The sequence below is a fragment of the Eleginops maclovinus genome, chromosome 24 (assembly GCF_036324505.1).
Source record: "Eleginops maclovinus isolate JMC-PN-2008 ecotype Puerto Natales chromosome 24, JC_Emac_rtc_rv5, whole genome shotgun sequence".
NCBI lineage: Eukaryota > Metazoa > Chordata > Actinopteri > Perciformes > Eleginopidae > Eleginops > Eleginops maclovinus.
Window position 1 is genome coordinate 5,423,267 of NC_086372.1, and position 11,489 is coordinate 5,434,755.

The 11,489-nt window shown below is 41.6% G+C and overlaps 2 protein-coding genes across 2 annotated transcripts; one reads left to right on the top strand and one right to left on the bottom strand.

The window, feature by feature from the left end:
- Positions 1-53: 53 nt before the first annotated feature.
- On the top strand, positions 54-6,624 carry bzw1a (basic leucine zipper and W2 domains 1a). Its single transcript, XM_063878014.1, has 12 exons — positions 54-178; positions 1,783-1,856; positions 1,945-2,121; positions 2,270-2,364; positions 2,502-2,567; positions 2,841-2,976; positions 3,111-3,220; positions 3,311-3,481; positions 3,816-3,962; positions 5,056-5,194; positions 5,721-5,843; positions 6,024-6,624. Exons 2-12 carry the CDS (start codon positions 1,793-1,795, stop codon positions 6,053-6,055), a joined length of 1,260 nt encoding a protein of 419 aa, XP_063734084.1. The 5' UTR covers positions 54-178; positions 1,783-1,792; the 3' UTR covers positions 6,056-6,624.
- Positions 6,625-6,710: 86 nt separating this feature from the next.
- On the bottom strand, positions 6,711-10,031 carry si:ch211-246m6.4 (basic helix-loop-helix transcription factor scleraxis). The gene is made up of 2 exons (XM_063878015.1): positions 9,352-10,031; positions 6,711-7,948 (listed from the first exon to the last, which is right to left on the bottom strand). The coding sequence occupies exons 1-2, from the start codon at positions 9,931-9,933 to the stop codon at positions 7,913-7,915; spliced, it is 618 nt and encodes a 205-aa protein (XP_063734085.1). The 5' UTR covers positions 9,934-10,031; the 3' UTR covers positions 6,711-7,912.
- Positions 10,032-11,489: the final 1,458 nt, after the last annotated feature.

Here is an 11,489-nt window from a genome sequence, read left to right on the forward strand (position 1 = left end):
TTTATAAGTTTGTATTTTTATTTTCATGGAACTTGAAGCCCCTTTAAATGGCGCATGCGTAGTGGGCGGAGCCTGCGGAAGTCCTGACGGAGAGGTCTTTTTGTTTGGGCCTGCCGCGAGAGTCGACATTAGTTTGATTCCCCTGGTTAACAACCGTTTTTTATCTGCAATACTTTCGGTGAGTTGTTGTATTTCCACTTCCTCACTGTGGTTTAACACCTTAATCTTAACGTCATGACGCTATTATGTCGGAATATATAGTGTAAAATGAAATGAAAAATCTGGTTGCTACCATCATGGGCGCTGCTTTAGGGCAAATGTCTTTACTTCGGTTAGCTAACTTAGCGCAAGCGTAATTTAGCTCACAAACCTCAGGACTATGTTAATATTAATGCAAAATGAGTGGAGACATTTCGACAGGACGTCACCTTTAATGGCTATAATGCACCTGTTGTTTTTTTGTTAAGTGTGAAAGCATTAGTTAATTGCAATTTAAGAAATGTGATTAGCAAGCTAACAGGCCGGGTTAGGAAGCGCAGCCTCGGTGCATGGTGAGGCCATGTATGTAAAGAGGACTGGAGACACCGTTCATTCCTATGAGAGCTGCTCAGTGGCGCATGAAGCCCAAAACGTACCAGATCATCCGGGGCTTTTTGCCTACAGAGCATGCGCACTTGAGTTTTTCTTAACTCCCCGCCTCCGATCTCCCTCACTTGGAGCTGTCAAATGCATGGGAGGGAGAACATCTCTCCGGGTTTAACTTTTAGGGCTCTTTACAACTTGTAGACCCTAATTATTTAAATACGGGCTTTACAAGTGTTCATGCTGGGAAGTTTATTTAGCTCAGAAAACATATACGCTGATTTACAGACTTCTTTTCCCCAATGTAAGTTAATGGGGAAAAGTCTTTTTGGGTCAGAATGACGTCACGGAAGCTGTAGTACCACGGTTTGGCCACTAAGGCTATTCCAGAACTCGGCTTCACTGGCCGGCGCACTTTCTAGGGGCTTTGGTGAGGCCCAGAGGTAGCCGATGCTAACCTGCACTTGGATACCTGTTTTGGATCATTTCTTGTTCTAATCGAGACAAAACTTATCGTATCACCCTTTTGAAAAATCCCCCAAATATGTGTAATATAGGGTCAAAGTTCTGGCAAACTTATAAACGCATTAATCTCATTAACTCCATCTTGCTACACCCATCAGCTCCATTGTATTACCCAGTATTGTCTTTTGTCTGTTCGGACCTCATTTGCTTCTTTAAGGGTACCCATCGAAACTCCCTCTTGTAAGTTTGCACAGATGACAATATGATGTTTACAGAATATGACACGAAATCACTGTATTATCGCATTTAAATGTAGTTACACTGTGATGTTAGACCTATACAATGTATAAAGATGGCTCAGAAACTGAACAAAACAACCTTGCATGATGGTTTTGAACAAACATTTTGGTCTCTTTACCTAGTAAAATATATTTGGTTCATTAAGAGACATCTGTGGCTCTTGGATCTGTGTATTATTTTTATTAAATTATCTTCTCAGAGCTGTTTTGTTGTGTTTTCATGGGATAATGTAGTCCACATCACCAGCTTTGTTCTTTAGTATTCCAAGTTTTGTGTTATGTAAGAATAATTTTACCGAGCCATGGAGCTCACCCAAGTTACACCCAAGCGCTGGAAACGCAACACATAATTAAAGGAAGCATTGTTAACCAGCACTGTTATGTGTACTCTGCAGAGCTTGAGTAAACATTAACTGTCTGTCCTGTCCTCTTTCAGGGTGTCTTTTATGAGTAATCTAAAGCAGCCAAAGCCGACGCTAACAGGCCAGCGGTTCAAAACGAGGAAAAGAGGTTTGTCTTCATTGTTGCTGCTTTACAGATGTTTGCAGTTTACCTGAAGATTTTTTCTAAATGCAACATCTGTGTCCTCTTTCCACAGATGAAAAGGAGAGATTTGACCCTACTCAGTTTCAAGAAAGTATCGTACAAGGCTTGAATCAAACTGGCTCTGATTTGGAAGCTGTCGCAAAATTCCTGGATGCCTCTGGCGCCAAGCTTGACTATCGCCGATATGCAGAGACGCTCTTTGACATCCTGGTGGCCGGCGGCATGCTGGGTGAGTGGTACTTCTGTAGTAGGCGTTAAGATGTTGTTGAAGGCAAAATAACACCCTTGATTTAATGTGATGGACAGAAGGAGACGATGCTTACACAGCAGGCAGCTCCTGTTTTGACTCTGATTTTGTTTTATTTCCTCTCATGCAGCCCCAGGAGGGACTCTGTCTGACGACATGACCCGCACTGAGTTCTGCCTGTTTACGGCACAAGAAGACCTGGAGACCATGCAGGCATATGCTCAGGTAAAAGCAAACTATTGTTTTAACCTGTTTACAAGCGATATGTCAATATCATCCGCTGTTAATCTGCAAATGACATTCGATTTCATGGAATTGTTTAAGCTCTGTGTTACCTTTCTTCGTCTTTTCCCACCATATAGGTTTTTAACAAGCTGATCCGGCGTTACAAGTACCTGGAGAAGGGTTTCGAAGAAGAGATCAAGAAGGTGAGCAGGTTTAGGATTTTTGAATCAGTATGTGAGGCTGCTTTAACAGAACTTCTCTGACTAGCACAACAAGCTGTGAGACGTTGCTCCCTGATGGGTGTTTTGTCATTTTAGTGTGCAGTAAACATTTGTCTAGATATAAAGCACTTTTTGTGGTTGTTTTCCAGGTACAAAACAATCAAATAAATCACAAAAAAGCCACATCAGTAGTTACCGAAAGCAACGTGTACACCAGACAAACCTGAACTTGTTTTTTCTTTGGGTGCTCTGCAGTTGCTGCTGTTTCTAAAAGGGTTCACTGAGTCTGAGCGCAACAAACTGGCCATGCTGACCGGCATCCTGCTGGCCAACGGAAACATATCAGCCTCCATCCTTAACAGCCTCTACAACGAGAACCTCGTCAAAGAAGGTGAGCAGTGTTACTGCAGAAATGAGCAAGAAAGAGGGTTTCTTCAAATATTCATGCTAATAAAACCCAGTTAAATAATATTGGCTTTTCGTCAGCTTTGTATAACGGATGCTTTTCTTGTTGTTTTTTTTTAGGAGTATCTGCAGCCTTCGCCGTCAAGCTGTTCAAGTCATGGATCAACGAGAAGGACATCAACTCTGTGGCCGGCTCTCTCCGCAAAGTGGGCATGGATAACAGGCTGATGGTAAATCACCCGTTTCAATGCAAGATGTTTGGAAAATCATCAAGTCCAATTGTATGTTAACTCTTAACCGAAACCACCTCCCCCCCTCAGGAACTCTTTCCTGCCAACAAACGGAGCTGCGAGCATTTTTCTAAGTACTTCACCGACGCTGGGCTGAAGGAACTTTCCGACTTCGCCCGCAACCAGCAATCCATCGGTGCCCGCAAGGAGCTGCAGAAGGAGCTCCAGGAGCAGATGGAACGTGGAGACCCTCAGAAGGAGGTGAATATCCATTAGTGTTAAAGTTAACAACTTCCTCTCTTATTCTGGGATCACGGGGCTGTGTTAGAAGTGCTTTAATAGGAGATATCGTAAATTAAACGATGTGTTTGCAGTAAAAAGCGGTGGTGTAATTTTGGTAAATGTCATCTCTCCACTTTTACCGTTTTCCTCATTATTGACACTTTTTCTATGTTGCATGATCTGTGTTTCTGGCTGACGCGTTAGCTGTAACTTCTGAACATCACACTAACGGAGGTAGTGACACCATGAGTCATAGAGTTGGCACATTTGGTTGTGTTGTTTCATGGCCAATGTTCTCTCTCCGTGTGTTCAGATTATCGTCTTCACCAGAGAGGAGATGAAAAAGGGCAACATGTCGGAGCAGGCCATGATCAACATCATCTGGACCAGCGTGATGAGCTGCGTGGAGTGGAACAAGAAGGAGGAGCTGGTGACCGAACAAGCCATCAAACACTTGAAGGTATGCAAACGTATGCACTTGTTGAAATGCATGTACTGGAAGCAGTTACGAATGCATTGAATACAGTTTTAAAATACAGCACTGAAATGATGTCATGCGTTGAGCAGTAAGTTGGAAACCTTGCCACCGTGACTGCAAATTCCTGCAAGTCTAAAAATGTGTTTCAGGGCTGTGGAACAGTTTTCTTATGCTGTATCTATTGACCTTGTATTTCATTGTATTGTGCTTTTAGGGAATATAAATGACATGTTTTACCTCAAAGTTGGTACGTTTTTAATGCAGGGTTACGCATTGGTACTGTCAATACTTGAAACATTGATTGTGTTTTCCTCAAATTTTGTGCCCTTCTGTAGCTGCTGTCACAAATAATCGAGAACACGTAGCAGCCATCATACTGTATGTAAAGTTTACACATATGCAGGTAAACACTGCTGTGAGGTAGTGGAAAAGCTTAAATGCACCTTGAAAATACCTGAATTGGCTCAAAAGAGAAAGCGGTAATAATGCAAGTAGAACAAATGATATTGCAAAATAGAAATGTAGTGCCCTATATTTTTTATTCATACAGTGCTTTCTTAAGTACTCAAAGAAAGATCATGTTGAAAATGTGTTTATTTGGTGGTGTTAAACCAACTGTTGCTCAGTATTTCCACTAAATGCTGTAGAAAATCTTGGTAATCGGTGAGCTATTAGAGCCTGATTAATGCTAAACGCTCTCTTACTTCAGCTGAGGAATTACCAGTGAATTTAGGAAGAATTGTTGCTTAACACTCCTTTATTTTTGGCTGTTTTGCCCTGAATTGGTATAACTCAGTGCTCAGAAACTGTGAAATGATCCTTCCTCACAAGTGTAATTTGTACTGTTGATGGAAGGTGTTAAAGAAGCCCGAGACTAACTGAAATAAATCTGCAGCAGTGTGGAGATCAGCCCATTAAGCTTCATGCTGCTGTAAATCAATACGCTTTGAGGCACCAACACGCTTTTTAGAACATGCATTATAACTCCTGAGAGCGCGAGCGGAGTGCATGTCCACCCCTGCCCCCGAAAGCAAAGCAGTGTTTTATGTTCTGACCCGGATTGACGTTTCTGCAGCAATACAGCCTGCTGCTGAAAGCCTTCACCTCCCAGGGTCTGTCTGAGCTCAGCCTGCTGCTGAAGATCCAGGAGTACTGCTACGACAACATCCACTTCATGAAGGCCTTCCAGAAGATCGTCGTGCTCCTCTACAAAGGTCAGTGGCGCCTCCTCAAACACTTATTTACTATTAGAGGGTTTTAAAGAAGTTGACCGTGAAAGGGTTTCTGAGGATCTAAACCGAACTGTTGTGCTTTTGTGAGATGGGTTTAGACAAACCGTCTTTTATTATTTTGACCAAAAGTGTCTCGCATTGATGTCATAGTGATCAAGATATCAGAGGAATTCTGCGTAACATTTGTCCAGAATTGCGTTTGGAGTTGCATTTAAAACAACTTTTCTCTAGTTGTTGTAACAATTATTTACAATGCACCTTTTGAAACAGATTTCCTGCAGTTTCGGCACGTTGTAAACCCCAACCCGCAGCCTCCAGTGTTCACAACTCGCTTAAAAATAAGTCGAATAAATCGGATGCACAAGTCGTTCTTCACATCATGCGTCAGTTAAATGTCTTTAAAGTGAGCTCTTGCTAAAGCACTTTAAAATCATGTTGAATGTAATGTTTGCCAGCTCCTAAACTCTCCTCCTCCTCCTCCTCCTCCTCCTCCTCCTCCTCCTCACAGCCGATGTGTTGAGTGAAGAGGCCATACTGAAGTGGTACAACGAGGCCCACGTTGCCAAGGGGAAGAGCGTCTTCCTCGAGCAGATGAAAAAATTTGTTGAGTGGCTGAAAAATGCAGAGGAAGGTAAAAGAAAACACACACACACACACACACACACACACACACACCTTCAGCCTGAGGCATTAATCTGTGTCATGGCAGGTATTTTGACATGTTACAGCAGGGGAGAAAAAAATGTGGGGATGAAAATCAGGCACAAAATAAGTTGATTTCTTTGACTCATTCAGTATTTCCTCTCTGCAGAGTCTGAATCGGAAGAAGAGGAGACGGACTAAAGCCTCCACCGCCAGATGAGCTTCTTTTTGTAACCTTTTTTTTAATAAAAGTAGCAGCAGGAGCAGTAGACTGTCTTTCTCCTCCTCTCTTCTACCTCCTGTTACTGTTTTAAACCTAAGACACACGCACACCCTTCCACCTCTAAAGATTATTTAAACCTGATAAAGTGCTCTGTCCTTTGAACCTGCTGCGGCTCACAGTGGAAGCGGGAAAGCGATGAATATTTCCCAGATGTTTGGTTTCTACTATCGTACTTCCTTGCTCAATTTGGATACAAAGCATTCCATGTGGTCGCTCGGCGCCGCTCGTATGAATCAGGAAAACACGATGTATCGATATTCAACGCGGACATGAAACTCATTTTGCCAACGTTTTTATTTTTATACCCCCCTCTCTGATTTTATTTCCTTGCCCCGATCACGTTTCGGCTCCTCTCTCGACTTTTTGGGAAACCCTGTACCGCGTGTTCATACGCCCCGCCGGCCAACTCATGACTATTGGTTTCTACTTTCTTTAATCTGATAAACCGATTGACTTTTTTATGAAAATAAAGATTATTGAAATGGTTCCCCTGTCTCCTTCAGCTATGTCAGCATGTTTGTATTCACACACATCAGGACATGCATATTCAGCATTAGCAGACAGTGCACAGAGGACAGTTCATTGTTCTCATCTTTATTTGTATTGTACAAAAATACTCTTCAAGCAGCTCGTCAGTATCTGATGTGCAAAGTGCATTCTGGTTGTCATGTGACACATTCCATTTAGAGGTAGGCCTTCATATTCAAACAGCTCTGAGGTAGTGTGCAACCTGTTCATCCATATGTGCTGCAAAAATAAATATCCAGGGATCCACTTCAATGATATATTTCTGTTTCTCCAGATGAGTGCAACCTGATGCGTGCTATGTGAACACATGTCACAGCTGTGTTTTTCAAAGTGAATGTGCAACTATGCAAAAGCAAACATTAGGAAATATGTTTTCTCTGAACACTTCCTCTTAGGCCAAAACAGATGAGAAGAACAAAAGAGTAAAGATTGTCTCGTAATTTGGGGTCATCCTCTTCAGATTGGGAACAAATCTCGTATTTTTTGTGAAAAGATTTGAGTTTAAATGCCTAAAACTTTATTTAAACATCCAGTTTTTAAAATGATTATAATCAAATGACTTCAATCTTGCTCCAAAAACTCCAAACTATAATAAAAGAGCATTCAATCCCTGCTGTTGTCAAAGCTCCAAAAGAAATGTAAACTTAATTAAAGGTTTCTGCTTCGTCTCATTAAAGGTCCAATGCAAAAAGGGACTCCTTGAATCAGACGTCTAATAATTTGAGGGAACATTGATACGTAATATTTAAAAAAGAGAGAACTGTTCTGATTCCTGAGGTGGTTGTATATATTTTTATAGTGCATAATTTCAGTGTTGATGCAGTGCCTTCCTTCGCCAGACGAGTTCAGAAGCTCTCCTTTACAGTGACCCTGAATAATGCTGTATTTCTGACGCCCCTTGAAGGCAGCGTTTGCAGAACTGACAGCGGCAGTCGCTGCTCTTTAGTTTCTGCATGTGACTGAAGGCGGAGAGGCTTTTTATTTAGGTGTTGGTGTGTGAGGGGGTGGGGGTTAGTACTATTCGTGGGACCAAAATACCACCCCTCCGTCAGGTGCAACTTTACACATGGGCTCAGGTTACAACCAAAACACAGATTCAGAGGCACACCAAGCAGCGTGAGCAGAAAGTGCTTTTCAGTGTTGATTTTTTTCTCTAGGCTAATCCAAAAATAAATATATTATTATTTATATATGTACAAAGTCCTACAGGTGTGTGTAAACAACATCCAGGTGGAGGTGTGTCCGTTTCACAAAGACCCCGAGTGTTTCCCTCCATCTCTGAGCTGTGGACACAAAGAAAAACACATTTTAACCAAGAAAAGTCAGTTCAGTGAAAGCACCATGAAATGAATCCGAATATGGATCTTAATATCCGGTATTAATTAGTTTACTTAATCAATACCCTAACTATACCTTTATTTGAAGCCTGGTTTATTTTTGTTATCAATTATTTATGGTTTCTGTTATTTAAAAGTCACTATTGCTCTAAAATAACTCCTAATTTAACTATTTCCAGGTAAAAACATGTAAAATAACACCTCATCCAACTATGTAAATATCTTTTTAAATACTTTTTAAAAACAACTAGAATTTTAAGACTAAATGAGACAATACGTGGGTGTAGGTTGCCAGCAGAACTACCACTATAACCTTCTTAAAATAATTTCTAATAAAGATAATGAAATCAAACTCATCCCTCAGTCCCTAGCATCTTTTTATACCTGCAAGGGGATCAGCCCAAACACTGTAAACACTTCACACATGAGTGTATTTTCGGACATAATTTGCCAGTTTTGTTTATTTTTAAAGTGAATTTACATTTTGAATATTTAAGATAAGTTATTTTCCATTTCCTTTGAGCGCTTTGAGTTTATTTTATTCAATTATGACTTAATTTGGCATCTAAAGCGCTCATGATACAAATCCTAGAGCTCTTTCTGTCTGTATATATAAGAAGTAACTGTAATTCATCATTAGTCAGAACTTCTAAATAATCCATTATCTTTGATTGTGTGCCAGATCTCTAACCTGAAACAGTTGTCTTTATAGAGAGTTTAGAGCAGAGGGTTCTGTGTAACTGAGTTAAGCCCTGACTCTTATTATAAACCTTTGAAGGCACCATGGCTTGTTTTCATTTTGTGTTGTCAATCACTTCAGCAACAGGTGCCGCTTTGGGTCAATCCAAATCTTCTCTGAACCACCTACACATGCATATCCAATAAACAGGATGCACAGGGGCAGAGAAATGTACACTTTGACTCCAATACATTTATGACGGCTTTAGTTACATTTGCTATTAATATATAAACAAACATTGTAATATAATAAAGATACCCAGCAGCAGTTTATACAGTAATTAAATGTAGTTGGGATAAACACGTTAAAGCATCACTAATCATAATCCATTCCAAGATGTTCTGAAAACGGCCATTACGCACAATAAGTACTGTTTGTGGTACTTATATGTTTTTTTCAATACACTTGTGTACTTTTACTCAAGTTAGATTTTGAATGCAGGACCTTATCCTGTAACACAGTATTTCTACAACTTATTATCCACACTTAAATGTAGGTTTTCCTGCTGGATAGAGTGACTTGTACTTTTACGCAGTGAATTCTGGCTGCAGGAAATAGTTTTTTTCTTAAACATTTGACCCTGGTACAACATGTGTGAGGTTCCGCTCACCAGCTTCCTCTGGTTGCTGAGGCAGAAAGTGCAGATGGGCCTCAGGGAGGCGGCGCCGCCGTGCAGGATGCTCGGGTATCCGAGGCAGGGCTGCCCGTCCCCGCAGTCCTCCCCCAGCAGCAGCACGTTGGTCAGGTGCGAGATGTAGCTCGAGGCCAGGCGCAGCGTCTCGATCTTGGAGAGCTTCCTGTCGGCGGGCTCTGTGGGAATGAGGGTGCGCAGCGACGTGAAGGCCGTGTTCACGCTGTGCGTCCGGTCCCGCTCCCGCGCGTTGGCTGCCTGCCTCTGTTTGCTTACCCCGGCGAGACACCCGTCTCCACCGCCACAGCTGCTGCTATGCCTCCGCCTTCTCCTTCTCCTGCCTCTCAGTACACCGGCCTCTCCCTCCTCCCCCGGGTCTCTGCGCGGGCTGCAGTCTCCGGTGGACTTCCCGTCCGAGCTGTCGCTGCCACTGTCCAGGTCCTCCAGGTCGGAGTTGAAGCCGTCGGGCTGCGCGTTGCCTGTGCACTTCATCCTCTCTCTGCTCCTCGCTGTTCCTCGCTGCTGCTCTCTGACTGGAGCCTCCGGGGCCGCGCTGCACATCACTTTATCCTCAGGGTGAAAATAGCTCCGGGGCCAAGCAGCTGCCGCCGATCCGGTGACCAGAGGGGGTCTGCTCCGCGCTCCGGCCCCCCGGCGGATCGGCATACCACAGCTGATGAATGACGGCTGCTTTCTGTGTCGCCTGAGCGCCACGGAGAAGGGAGGACAGGTGGAGCCTAAAGGAGGGAGGAGGGGAGGAGGGGGCACCTGTTGTGGTCTGCAGGAGACACGTTTAAATTAGGCTGCACTCATAGAGGGCTGCGTTCAAGGCCAATTTCAGGTCAAAAACACTGAAATCTTAACCACTATCCAGTGTTTAAAACAAATGATTCAGTCACATTTTGCTAGATGTACAGCCTCATGGATCAGTCAGCCTATACACATAGACAATAGTGGGCCCAAATGTAATCAAAGACCATTTGCTAAAGCACACATGAAAATAAATATCCTGCTCTTTCAAACGCAATATGCTTCATCAGCAACATTTAACAAAAAGTTTAAACATGCAGAGTGATGTCAAACTATAAATTCTGCATTAAAAAGGTTAAAGTAATTTCAATATTTAACTGCTTTGTGCAAAACAAACAAAAAAGACTCCTTCACATCAGTGTTTATCCTCGAAATTCACCACATATTGGACATAAAAAGAAAATGATCATAGATATTTTATGAATATTTTAAATTATATAAAATTAGTTTTGCCTCTTAGTCTTTCAGACTTTACATATTTTAAAAACATGTATATTCATCTGATTTGACAGGAAAATGTAACAATTATTATATATTATACTTTTAATATCTGTAAAACCAATGGGGAAAATAACAAAGTACATTTAAGTGCTGTATTTAATTAAAGTTGTATTAAGAATGTACATTTTGTGGTGCTTTAAACCTCAGAGAAATATTGAACTTCATCGTCATTGTAATGCCATATAATAATGCATATTATTCTGAGATCTGCATTATGCATTACACTTATTTATGAATATTTGAATGCTTTCACTAAAATAATACCTGCATACTTTTTGTACCTCTGGCTAAACCTTTCTGATTTCATACGGGTTTTAACTTCCACTCTCAGCTCAGATTGAATAAAGGGTCATTAATGGTTGCAGGCCACAGATCGTGTGTGTAACTAAGAACTGTGTGTGTCCAGGCTAGTGCTGCAGAGCGTGCACTGAGTGAACAGTCCAGGTGTGTCCTGCTGTCCGTGCCCACCAGGATGGACACACTCACCCCCCCTCCAACACCACCTCAAGCACCTTGCCCAGTGCCATCTTTGGGGGTGGATATAAATATCTGGACGGTCGTACAGACGGATGGACTGTGTGTGTGTGTGTGTGTGTGTGTGTGTGTGTGTGTGTGTGTGTGTGGCTGTTAAAGCTAAGGTAAGATAAAGTTTTATGTGCAGATTTTTTATCATTAATTGTTTATTTATTTTTATAGTAGTTTTATTTTATTTTTAATGTTATTTATCTATTTTATTTTATTGTATTATTATTATTATTATTATTATTATTATTATTATTATTATAGCTTTATTGTTTTTTATATTA